This window comes from Pipistrellus kuhlii, unplaced genomic scaffold (genome assembly GCF_014108245.1).
Source record: "Pipistrellus kuhlii isolate mPipKuh1 unplaced genomic scaffold, mPipKuh1.p scaffold_m20_p_15, whole genome shotgun sequence".
NCBI lineage: Eukaryota > Metazoa > Chordata > Mammalia > Chiroptera > Vespertilionidae > Pipistrellus > Pipistrellus kuhlii.
In genome coordinates this window covers 24,474,861-24,488,600 of record NW_023425460.1, presented here as the reverse complement: position 1 = coordinate 24,488,600, position 13,740 = coordinate 24,474,861, and the positions used below count along the sequence as shown (strand labels likewise).

Below are 13,740 nucleotides of genomic sequence, written 5' to 3'. Positions count from 1 at the left end.
TCAATTAAGTGTCCAACAGATAATTGGACAAAAGAAGGAAATGTATAATTCACAGAAAAAGAAATGTAACGGCCAATCTATTCATCCACGCAGATTTAGTGACTCTAGTTAGCAGATAAAGTAGTATTTTTCTTCTGATGGTGGGAGTGAGCATTGGCACAGACTTCACGGGAAGAAATTTATTAACATGTCTTGCAAATAATGGGGCAGGGGAGGAGAAGTAGGTGGCTAGCACTGTGTGCTGCGTTGAGTCTAGTCTCAAGAGATAGCACAGAGTGTGCTAGTCATGACAGGTTATGTTTGCAGCCATGACAGAGGGCCCATTTGGCTGCCTTAGTTTCATTCTTCTGTGTAATGGATCTGGTGGACTGACACACCCAGTCAAGAAAAGTCTGTGTGGTCCACTTTGTAGGATTGGCAGGTGCTATCCAAACAGCCTTTCTCCAGGCACTTCCCGCCAGGGCTGTGTTTGCCTGTGCTTTCCAGTGGTGTGTTTGTCTAAGCCTTACCTTATTCACTGTAATTGCTGGGTACGTCGGCCTGACTCAGCTATCTCTTGTTAATGAAACTCCAACAGTCCTCTAATTTATTTGACCTGTTTCTATGAGGGCTCCCTGAGGAATGCGTTCACATGAACATTCTGCTGGCTCAAACTAACGCATGTGAGGATGTTAGACTAGGAGGAGATCAGATATTATAAATCCCAGGTGACTCTCGGTTCTTTAAAGAAGAGAACCTTAGCCTCCAGTTACCCAGACTAAGTCACATATAATCTATATAGATTTTGTTGACTTATCACTCTGAATCCGCATTTCCCACTGTTTTCCTATAAAGCATGACTCCCATAAGATGTTATTGTAAAAAAGGAGCTCTAGCTCATGTTGAAACATAGAATAGATGGATAAATGTTAAGCTGTATGTGATGCACATATGTATGACTTGCTTGGAGAATCATACAATAGAAATATATGTATACATAGAAATGCTACATACATGACTTGCTTAGACAGCTTTACCTTACAATAGCATAATTAAGGCTGGGAATAATCATACAGTCAACAAACTGTTTAACTTTGTTTAAAACTATTTTTCCACAGCCTTATTTGGTTTTAGAATTTTATTGTTTGAATAATACCAATTAAACGTACGTGACCCCAATTTTCTAAGGAATACACTTGGGAAAACTGCTCTGATATTTATTCCTTTTTCTACTTACTATACCAAAAAAGGAAGGAAGGAAGGAAGGAAGGAAGGAAGGAAGGAAGGAAGGAAGGAAGGAAGGAAGGAAGGAAGGAAGGAAGGAGAAAGAAAGAAAGAAAGGAAGGAAGGAAGGAAGGAAGGAAGGAAGGAAGGAAGGAAGGAAGGAAGGAAGGAAGGAAGGAAGGAGAAAGAAAGAAAGAAAGAAAGAAAGAAAGAAAGAAAGAAAGAAAGAAAGAAAGAAAGAAAGGAAGGAAGGAAGGAAGGAAGGAAGGAAGGAAGGAAGGAAGGAGAAAGAAAGAAAGAAAGAAAGACCAGTATAATGAAGGAAAGGCTAAAATTACACAAGTACCCCCAAATTAGAACCTCATCTTTTAAGTTTTCTGCAAATAGGCGCCCTCCACGACTGCAGTGAAAACTGCTCCAGACTTAACTGAATTTGGATGTGAGCACTTGTAAAACTCTCCTCCATCGCTCAAAATGCTCCCTCCTCTATGATTATTTTCATCTTTCCCTCTAACAACTGCAGCCAGGGGGATATATGAGAATTTCAAGAGACTATTGGTACATTTTCTGCTTCACATAGGTAAAAATATTTTACATCAAATGCATGTAGATTATATAGGCAACCCTCATAAAGAAAACATTTTCATCTACAGATACATTAATGATGAAATAAATTTCTCAACAAAGGAATATCAGAAATTACAGAGAACTTCATTTCATTCTTCTCATTGCCCCATTATAGTTATTGTCAGACTTATCAGGCAGACATTTAACCAAGGCTTATGTTGATGCTTAGATAGCATTCTCAGTGAATCCACACCTCAGCTCTTAACTATGTTAGGAAAATAAAGATGAGAATTAGCTAGAATATACAGGTGCAATGACCTCACAGTATTTCTAAGCAAGCTTTGGTTCTGGAAACACATGAAGGCCAGTTTCTATGTATCGCTCTCTGATGAATCTAAGTCTGCTCAATGGCAAAGCAAATGATTAGTTCCTGGGTGCTCTGCAAAAAGTTTGAGGTAAATGTCTGGCTCTGTCCTTTAGAGAATGTGGCAGCCATGAGAATGCTCTGCTGAGACTTGTACTACAGGGAGCAACCTGGCCATCAGCCATCTCCTGTGCTCTACAATCCATCACTATGTCCCACTGAAGATGAACACTGTAGATAGTCCATAAGTGTTGACTACGCTGTTATTATTATTATTATTAGTTGAATGACTTTGCTATTCAGTTCCACCTCCATGAAACTCAGTATCATGGGGATAATAACACCTTATAGAGTTAGCTTGAGATGATAAGATGATAAATAATGTCTATAAGACATCTAAACAATGCTTGACACTCAGTAAATAGTAGCTATTGATATAACATACCTTCTATTATGAAGCGATTGTTTCAGATATATGGCTGGCTGTCAAATGAGTCCATAAATTTCTTAAAGGAAAGAACCACATTTTACATTCTGCCTATATTTATAACCTTCATGTTTTTCGTGCATCTCTCTAGCTTTCTGATGCTACAATATATATGCTACAATTCTTTGAGCTGAATTGTAACTAAGTGACAGGTTGGTTTATACCAACATCTTTTCTCAAATAGAAACATATATCAAGCAGTTAAGAATTTCTGTTTGCTTATACCCTCTATCAAGTATTCTCGTGTTATACTATATAAAGTATATAAATATTGTGTATAATATTTAATTTATAATTTTTACACCATGGATTGAGCACCTATAAGCTTAATCAACACACCACTTACTATTTTTTTCACAAGTAGAAAATGTCAGTTTAGGATTTGAACAAGATTTATTTTACTCCATGTTCTTTTCACTGATTCTTGTTTTCTCATATAAAATTATCCTATACTAAAATTTCCTCAAAGTATGAACAGATTTTAAAATGTTTGGACATAGTATAACTCAGGAGAGGATCAAAACAGATGAGCAATTTTGGTTAAACAGATTTGAGTATGAAATGATTATCAGTGACAAAACTGAAATTGGGAGTGAGCTTAGAAATGTGAAACCATATTGTGTATGCAGGTTCCTTGACAACCAAACAAATGACACAACATAGAGCTGGTATGAACTTATACATTAAAATGTAAATAAAGTGTGTGACATTCTTACAGCCAGAGGGAGATGTGATGATTGGTAAACAAATTATACACATATATATGAAAGCCACATACAATATTAGTAAGAGGCATGCAATCATATCTTTCCTGTTTTCAATAATGGCATACTTTTTCTTGTTTCATGTTTTATTGACAAATGAGCTCAGAGGATGAGAAAAGAAATGTAGGAAGACAGAATGAGTGAAAGGAGAAAGAACAATCATATCATAAATTTATACACACATAGAATTCTAGAGCCTAGTAGTTTCATTAATGAATATTCTATTTAACATTTAAGAAAAAAAAGACCAGACCTGGAGCAGCTGGTTGTGGAACGAACCAGAGCAACAGAGGCCAGGCCCGAAGCAGCCAGGCCCGGAACAGCTCGCTCCTCGCCTGCCCCTGCCCCACGGCTGCCTCTCAGACATGGCTGGAAACTTTTGTGGGAACTTGAGGGTCTGCGGAATCAAGTGATGAAGGCTTAGATCTGGATGTGTTGAGTTAGTATAGGGCTGGGGTGTTGATCTGTGTTGATCTGTGAGTGCCTTGGGTGGGGCCTGGATGAGGCTGGTTGACCTATTTGGAAATGTCTTTTGTGTGAAATGTATCATTGAGCATGTGGTGGTATTATTGATATGAGAAAATGCTAAGTAACTGATTTACTATTTGAAAAGGAATTTACTATCGGGGAAAGGGAGGGAGGAAGAGACTGAACATAAACTGCACCTATGGATGAGGACAATGGGGGATGGGGAGGGGGCGGAAGGTGGGGTGGGAACCTGGTGGAGGGGGGAAGAAATGAGGAACCTTTGCAACAATATGAACAATAAAGATTGATAAAAAAAAAAAAAAAAGTTCAAAGAGGAGAATTGTGTCAAAAGATTGAAGATTTTAATTTGTGTGGATGCCCTAAATTATTCTCTAATAAGCTTTTCCCAATAAAATATTTCCCTAAAAAAAAAAATTTAATTAATTAATTAATTAATTTAAAAAAAAGAGAAAATAACCTCAGTAATAGAAAAGGAAGGCATTTATCTGAACTAACCTTTTTAAAATGATCTGAAGTAGCCAAAATAAATTTGCAAAAAGAAAACAAAGTTTGATGATTTATACTATTATATCTGCTTTCAAGGCTTACTATAAAGCTATCATAATCAAGACTAACCCATCTGGTAGTGTCATGAAGATAAATACATAGTGTAATGAAATACAATAACTAGTCTACAAATAGATATATACACAAATGGTCGATTGATTTTGGGCAAAGTTTCCAAGGTAATTCAATGGAAAAGAATCATATTTTTAAAAATGATGCTAGAACTATGTTAAAAAAAATATTCTCAACCCCTAATTGACACTATTCAGAAAAGTAAAAAGTAAATCATTTGACTCAAACTAAAAACTAAAGCTATAAAAGTTTGAAAGAAAGCACAGAAAATCTGTGTGACTTTGGAGTAGGCAAAGATATCTTAGTTCACAAAAAACATAAAGGAAAAAATAAATTAGACTTTATCAAAATTAAAAATCTTACACTGTTGAAAAAGACACCATTAAGACACTTAAAAGTAAAGCCATAGGCTTAGATAAAATATTTTTTTAAAATAAGTACCTGACAAAGAAATTTTATCCAGAATATATAAAAATCTCTTACAGTTTAGTAAAAAGTCAAATTATCAATAATAAAATGGGAAAAAGCTATGTACAAATACCTTACAAAAGTATATATATATATATATATATATATATATATATATGACTAATAAGTACATGAAAATGTGCTCCATATATTTAGTCATAGGAAATGCAAATTACAATTAGATAGATCTTCATATTCACTATAATAGCCACAATTTGAAAGACAAATTGTTAGCAAGAAAATGGAACAACTAGAACTATCATGCATAGTTGGTAGATATGTAAAATTTTTAAATACTAGATAACACAATTAGGTAGCATCTTATCAAGTATTATAGAATCAAGTATACAAGATATCATGAACACATGATTCAGATTTTTCTTTTCTTTTTTTTAATTTTTTAAAAAAATTTTTACAGAGAGGAAGAGAGAGGAATAGAGTTAGAAACATTGATGAGAGAGAGACATTGATCAGCTGCCTCTTGCACATCCCCCACTGGGGATGTGCCCGCAACCAAGGTACATGCCCTTGACCAGAATTGAACCTGGGACCTTTCAGTCTGCAGGCCGACACTCTATCCACTGAGCGAAACCGGTCTCGGCTGATTCAGATTTTTCACTCAGGTATTTGCCAAGAGAAATGAAAACATGTCTACAAAAAGATTTGTAAACAAGTATTAGTAGCACCTTTATTCATAATAGGCTCCCATTGTCATTGATCAAATGTTCATCAATAATGGATTAGATAAAAAAAAATAGTGGTATATTCATCCAATGAAGTAGTACTTAGCAATAAAAGAGAAATAAACTACTGATACACGTACCACATGGATAAACCTCAAAATCATTATTCTGAGTAAGTCATCAGACACAAAGGAGCATATATAGTACAATTATATTTATATAAAATGTGAGGAAAAACTCAATGCTAGTATGGGTTAATAAAAATTTGATCAAAGCTGAGCTAATACCAGGGATGAGGGTAGGTACATGAAGGTATTTTCTAGGGTGATGAAAATGTTTAATATCCAAAATGATCTTATGATTGTTACATGTGTTTATTTTTCAGATTTCTTGACCTATATACTTATGGGTAATTATATTCATAATAGCAAAATTATAACCTCAATAAAGTTATTTAAAATTTAAAAAGAGCCCCAGCTAGTTTGGATCAGTGGATAGGGGGTTGGCCTGCAGACTGAAGGGTTCTAGATTCAATTCTGGTCAAGGGCAATCTCTCTAAAAATCAATGGAAAAATATTCTAGGGTAAGGATTAACAAAAATAAAATAAAATAAAATAAAATAAAATAAAATAAAAATAAGAAACAATCACAATGGTACAATATTGTTACCATGTTATTTCCATGGTAATTTCAGAATCCCTGGGGTAATTGCTAAAAAATAAACCTAGAATCTTCAACTCTATCTTTGAGATTTTGATTATAAGGTAAAAAAATTCAAGAAGTGCATTTTTTTAAAACATATTTTATTGATTTTTCACAGAGAGGAAGGGAGAGAGATAAAGAGCTAGAAACGTCGATGAGAGAGAAACATTGACCAGCTGCCTCTTGCACCCCCCCCCCCCCCCACCGGGAATGTGCCTGAAACCAATGTACATGCCCTTGACCGGAATCAAACCTGGGACCCTTCAGTCCGCAGACGGACGCTCTACCACTGAGCCAAACCGGGTTCGGCAAGAAGTGCATTTTTTAACCAGTATTTTCCCACAGGTGATTTTTATATAGATGGTAGAGCATGTCGAGTATCATTTCATTTCTTTTGATAACTATCAGCATGACAACATTTCATGGCATTTTCAATAATTTAATACAGGCCCTGGCTGGGTTCCTCTGTTGGTGAGAGCACTGTCCCAATACACCAAGGTTGCAGGTTCCATCCCCAGTCAATATACATAAAAACCAATGAATGTATAAATAAGTGGAACAATAAATCTCTCTACCTCCTTCTTTTCCTCTGTCTCTCTAAAATCAATCAATAAAAAAATTAAAAATGAATATAAAAGTTAAAGGCTGAATATCTTATTCAAAAGAAGTTAACTATCTTTCCAGCTTCTTCATTCTTAGTCCTCTGGTTAAAAAAACAATGTAGTCAGCCAGGCGTGGGGAGGGGTGAGGAATAAACTTCTTTACTCAAGAGAAACAGAAAATAGTGACCACTGCAGTGGAACTCCTCCAAGGTTTTCTCTCTCATTTAAGCTCTTCCTCCCCTTTTCTCTTCTCCTTTTTTCCTTCTCTCTATTTCTCTTTCTTTCTCCCTTCTTTTCTCCTTCCTTCTGTAGCAAAAAACTCAATCAGCATTGTGGTTTTAAAGGATTTCTAAATAGGACTATCCTGAGGTCAGTAAACAGAAGAGTGAGTGGAAACAGCACAGATGAGTCCGTTTTAGATGCCCACAGAGGCTGCAATTAGGCTGAGCAGGTGCTGTGTTAATGAGAAGAGGAAAACAAACTTTGGCTCAAATGACTCACAGTGTGGAGTCAAGAATAATAAAAACACATCGTCTGGAATAATCAGAATGAGGTTGCTGTTATTCTAATAAAAATATCTGAGGAAGTGGTGCTGTATTTATAGTAAACACATTCTTGGTTCACCATTTATAGGAATTTAGGGTATGGTTTTGCTAAATGAGTGTGAGAATAAGTAGGTAGATGAAACTTACTTGCCTGTTTCCAAACATTTATTGTTGTTGTCATGGCTGGCTTTAACTCTTTTTAGTTGAAAATATTATTAAAATGTACATTTCTTACCTATTCAAAAGTGGCAAAAATACAACTCTAAGTGAGAGAGATCAGGGCCATAATTGCATTCAACAACAGTTTCTCTGAGAGGTAACCCTGCAGTTGTTCTGGGTCTCCTCAGAGCTAATGAATACTCTTTTTTTTCCTGATAAATTGTTCTTAATCTCCTGGGTGGATAATGTAGAAGCTATGATTATTAGAATAATAAGGAAATTAACCAAATTAGTAAATAAAAGTTGATTGGTTTTGAAATTGGAGAGTATATTTGACAAAGCTCAATACCTCTTTCTAACAGAAAAATTCTCAGCAACGTAGAGATACATAGGAAATTCCTCAATCAGTTGACTTATTTGTAACAAGTGATGCAGAAAAGAATCAGGATACTAATATGATAAAGCAATAGTTTGCTTTATGCTAACAAAAATGCTGAGGAAACATAATTTTTAAATGAGTTAAATAGTATAAAAACAAAAATAAATTGAACAAAAAGCAGTAAGATCTTCAATGAAACTATCTTGAAAAATAATAAAGGTGGAAGAAATATATGACATGGTTTTAAGATTTACTTCAAAGCTATTGTAATTACAACAATGCGGTATTGATAAAAAGATTGAAAAAGATCCAGGAAAAGAATGGAATGCAGAAATAGACCAAATTATATGTAATTTAATAACTCATAGGCTTCAATGCAGATTAATGAGAAAAGGAAAATATTTTTAACAATTATTCTGGTGGAACAACTTTTAAAAACAAAACAAAGGAAACCTTGATCTATATTTCAAACCATACCCAAATATATACTTGCAATGTGTATTGCAATCCTAAACATAAAACTAAACTATAAAGCTCTTAGATGAAAACAGAAGATAATATGTTTAAAATTTGGGATATACAACTACCTATAAAAATATTATAAACAAGACTTTATTAAAATAAAAAAATTCTAGTTACCAAAAAAATAAAAAATAAAAAGGCAATTCACAAAGTGAAATATTTCAAAAACTATTTGATAAAGTACTCAAATCTAGGACATAATAATAATAAATAGTAATATAATCATACTAGGAGCCTGAAATTCATGCACTGGGGAGAGATCCCTCAGCCCAGCCTGCCCCCTCTCACATACTGGGAGCCCTCAGGGGATGTCCTATGGATGGCTCAAGCCATTGGGAGCAGACCTAAGCCACAGTATGGCCTCCCTTTGTTTGAGGTGACCGGGCTGATTAGGAGAAGGCACCAGCCCCACCACACCACTGCTGCAGCCACTGCCAGTCACCACAGCTGTCAAGGTATTTTCATCATGGACTCCAGTCCCTTCACCATGAAAAAATGACAACTTTCTTTAAGCATTTTCAAGATATGTCTTTCATAGGATATGACATTTCTTTTTCTTTTTAAAAAAATATATTTTATTGATTTTTTTACAGAGGAAGGGAGAGGGATAGAGAATTAGAAACATCAATGAGAGAGAAACATGGATCAGCTGCCTCCTGCACACCCCCTACTGGGTATGTGCCCACAACCAAGGTACATGCCCTTGACCAGAATGGAATCTGGGACCATTCAGTCCATAGGCTGATGCTCTATCCACTGAGCAGAACCAGTTTCGGCTACACCAGCAGTCTTGATACTAGGGTATGCAATGACTTTCCAAAGATATATACAAGTATATAAAGTTTTTTTAATTTTTTTAATCTATTTTTATTTATTTCAAGCAAGAAAAGGAGAGGGAAAGAGAGATAGAAACATGAATGATGAGAGAGATTCATTGATTGCCTTCCCCCTGCACACCCCACACTGGGATGCAGCCCACAACCCAGACATGTGCCCTAACTGGGAATTGAACCTGGACCTCCTGTTCATAGGTCAATGCTCAACCACTGAGCCATGTTGCCCGGGATGTACATAAAATTTTAAAAATCAAATCCTAGGACTTTGACTCCCATATATAACCTTTCATAAAATTGATATGACCAGAGAATATGCAGCTTTAAGCAGGTTCTCCTTTTTCTTTTTCTTTTTTTTTTTTAAATATATTTTATTGATTTTTCACAGAGAAGAAGAGAGAAGGATAGAGAGTTAGAAACATCGATCAGCTGCCTCCCGCACACCCACCACTGGGAATGTGCCCACAATCAAGGTACATGCCCTTGACTGGAATTGAACCTGGGACCTTCCAGTCAGCAGGCCAAAGCTCTATCCACTGAGCCAAACCGGTTTCGGCAGCAGGTTCTCCTTTTCTAACTTTACAAAGAAAGCCTCTCTTCTCTCCTGAATCTATGGTCATTGTCCCGGGCTGAATTAAAAAAGTCTGAGGCCTCTAACAAAGGAACACTTGACAATATTGAGATTGGTATTGAAAATACCATTATTAATAAAGTAATCAACTTTTTCAAGGGCAAATAATCTATTCAAATCAGTTAGCTTCTTTGCTTTCAAAAAATTGAAAAAGGGTTTACTTGAGTTGTTAGGAGATAAATTATTAATAATAATATTTTTGCAGATGCATCACTCTGTGACTTATAACACAGAACTTCAAAAAGAGTTTGAAGAATTGAATGATATGTAAACATTCTTTTCAGCAGCATCTGTTGAATAAATGGGAAAATATTGATGCTGAATTTTCATTTATCTATCAATAAATAATAATCATCATTCATCGCTGGGAGGAATTAAAATGAAAATGTTCATTCATGTCATTAAGAGATTCATTGCTAAAAATTTTATTTTAAAGCCTAATAATTATTCACTAAACTTTTAATATATAATACTTACAATCTTTTGACCAATATACTAATAAAAATTGCAATGAAAAAGCATTAAAATTTAAAAGAAAATGAAACCTTATGGTTATAAAAAATGAAAACAAAATATTGATGCACTTTCACTTTTTAGTTGCAAAGAAGAATCACTTCATCAATAAAAGACTTTAAGCATAGTAATATATTTCCTTAAGATGTACATTTATGAAAACATGTAGCACCTCTAGAAATAAAGTGGGATGGAAATTTGGATTCAAGGAAAGAAATAAAAGATGTAAATTTCAATTTATTAAATACAAGATTTTTTCCCAATGGATATTGGTTATCAAGTCTCTTCTATTGGACATAGTTTCTTAAATTGTAACAATTTTATTTAAACTGTCAATATTTGCAACGTCCCTTAGAGTTCATCCCGTGTAACTATTTAAAATTATGACAAAAAATTTATGTCAGAATAAATATTTCTAAGTATGTATGGAGTTTTGCAAAATTGTTTGGGGCTATAGAAGCCAAAACCATTTTTAAGCAGCTCATGAATATAATTACAATTTTATTTTTAAAATACTTTAAACAAATAAACAAACCAAAACATTATGATCTTCAAAAAGAGTGGAAAGATTACTCCAAAATAATAATGGTGATATTTGAATACTGGGAATAAAAATTTTTCCTCTTCTAATTTATTTATTGGTTATATTGATATATATATATTTCTCAATTATTTTATTAGTATGAATTAGTCTTATAATAAAAATATACTTCAGACATTTAGAAATAATAAGGTATACATTTAAACTCAGTGATCTTTGAGTAAAGACCCTAGGAGTCTTATGGGATAAAGTCCATAAGTTTTAGTATTTCCATCTGTACTAGCCATTTACTTCTGCAGTTGCCTGGATTTGGGGGTTATTAAGGGATTTTTTGTCAGTGTTACAAATGACTGGGTTTGCCAAAAGGCCATTGTCTGTCAATGAAAACATTTTGACATCTGCCACATTTTCCCTTTTTTCCTGAAGTGTTCAATCTAAAACAGATTGGAAGGTTTACAAAATTTAGATTCTGTTGTGTCCTTACTTGAACTTTCTCCTTCACAAAGTTATGATATTTTTATCTCTTACCAAAGAACAGTGACTCATCAGGTTACACAAGTATTAGTGAGGTTAATCAGAATCTAGATCTAGACAGTTTCACTGTTCTCTGAATTCCTCCACCCAGAGTGAAAGACAAAATGAATTAGAAAGAGTGAGACTACTAACAAGTGAATGAAAGAAAATCATTGCACCATAGAATATCCAGGCTGGCAAATTTCAGATCTGAGGATTCAGCGCATTGTGTCAAAGGAAGAGGACTGGTCAGCTTTGATGTGATCTTCAAATAGAATTGAGAGGCCAATAGCTCTATGCTTCAAGCCCAGAGTTAGTAGAGGAGAAGAGTTTGAGGATGAATAAGAAATAACATGCTCAAGAGAAAGAAAAAAAAAAAAAAATACAGCAAACAACTAGAGGGCACACTATTTTCATGGCTCTTCTCCAATGCTAAGGATGAAGCACTTGAACTCTGAAAAACTGTTGCTTTAAGTTTTAAAAAATAATATAGGTTACAAGGGAGGTGCTGTGGAGGAAATAATTTATCTTTCTTCTTCTTTTTTTTAAAATTAAGTAAAGGAGACTAGAATGGGCCAATGAAGGAACATTAAAGCAAGTTGCATTAGAGTAAAATGACTCCTTTAACACCATATTCTCATCCCCCAATTTATCTAGTTCTACATCATATTTTCAGTCTGAAGTGCTAAGTGTACTAAGTGTGATTGTATTATATATTTGAACTGACTTCTTTTTATAAAGTCTGGTAACAACTTCTTTCTTATATCTTACGAATGAAAAATAAAGGGTAAGTATATTATAAAAACAAACAAAAGCAACAACCATTTAGCTTTGATATATAGAATTAAAGGACAATCCTTTCATCTCTCATTTCTAGGGGGCATATTAGTCCATCAGTTGACTCCTCCCCATTTCCCCAGCCTTCAATGCAGGCCTGCGATTCCAAGAGTTGGTGGAACATGATATGCTTAAATAACATCCACATCAATATAAACCATTTCTCACTTCTCACCCAGTACACTTTCATGGCGAGACAACAGAAAATGAAAATGGTGTGTCCTTCACAAGCTATTGAAGAGTGTTTGCAATTCCCATAAGCGGGAATGTAACTTAGTGCAGTGATTCCTGCCAATCATTTGGGCCCACGTTTCCCTGCAGATGACCCTGCTGGCGAGAAAGAGAATACACATGCTCAAGGCTATTGGAATGGGACAATGAAGGGCTTTCTGGAAACGCCATACATTTAAAGAAATATTTTCCAAATACTACTTCCCAAGCCTTTATATGCCCAACCCCAAAGAAAAGTCTCTTAAATCCTTAAAAGTATCTGTGACTAGCATTTCCCAGGTGTAGACTTGTGATGCCACCTTTTATGGAGATCCAAGTACAGTAATGTCTGCTTTGTAAATGCTACCGCAGCTTTCTGAAAGGGAAAACTCACCCTAACCTGCCTAGAAACCCCGCAGCATATCTTTGCCATCTGGAGTGGTTAGGTCACACTATCTACTTTTGCTATTTCTTGCCTAACTTGCCAGAATCAAAACACAACACTCCTCACCAACATGAGAAGTTTTGTACCTCCAGATATGCCCCAATGTCTCACTGAAACACTGTGCACTCAGTTTCTGCAAAAAAGATAAAAAGTCATTACCTGAATTCTCCGGGGAGCCGTCTTCAAATCTCAGGAGCTTCGGGTGATCCCAGCTCCTTCCAGAGGCAGCTGTCACTGCAGCATGTTGTTACTAACAGCCCAAAAGATGTTGCAATCAGAAATTTCTCAACTGAAGCAGATTAATTATGACTTCAAATACAACAGATGCTGCCCAGGCAACCTTGTTAGGTGAGTTCTGAACCAGTGATGACAAAAGGGTTGCAATGAACTAAAAATCTCCCCGCCTGCCAATCCAGTCCCAGAGTTCTGTGCCTCAAGGGTTAGATGATTTGGAAGCTTCTCCGCAGACTATAGTCTCGCAGTTCATAAAACAGTTTTCACCCAAAGATGGATGCAGTAACCCAGTCATAGGAGCATCTATAAAATGTCTATAATCACCCTACATCATCATCCTACTGCAATACCCAGCATGCTGTATATTTCCAATTAATGCTTTGACTTCCCTAAATTTCCTACCTTATTCTTTAAACTGAGAAGCAAGATCA

The 13,740-nt window shown here is 35.2% G+C and overlaps 1 protein-coding gene across 6 annotated transcripts in view; it reads right to left on the bottom strand.

Moving 5' to 3' along the window:
- The window catches only part of LIPK (lipase family member K), a 34,098-nt gene extending 20,713 nt beyond the window's left edge, over positions 1-13,385 (bottom strand). For 4 of the 6 annotated variants that reach the window (XM_036438485.1, XM_036438484.1, XM_036438488.1 and 1 more), the window contains exon 1: positions 7,135-7,199. In XM_036438485.1, the coding sequence (XP_036294378.1) occupies positions 7,135-7,171 (37 nt within the window). In that variant the 5' untranslated portion in view covers positions 7,172-7,199. Of the gene's footprint in view, positions 1-2,579; positions 2,622-7,134; positions 7,200-13,234 lie in introns of those variants that run through there. The other 2 variants (XM_036438486.1, XM_045581883.1) reach the window with 2 other exon arrangements.
- Positions 13,386-13,740: the final 355 nt, after the last annotated feature.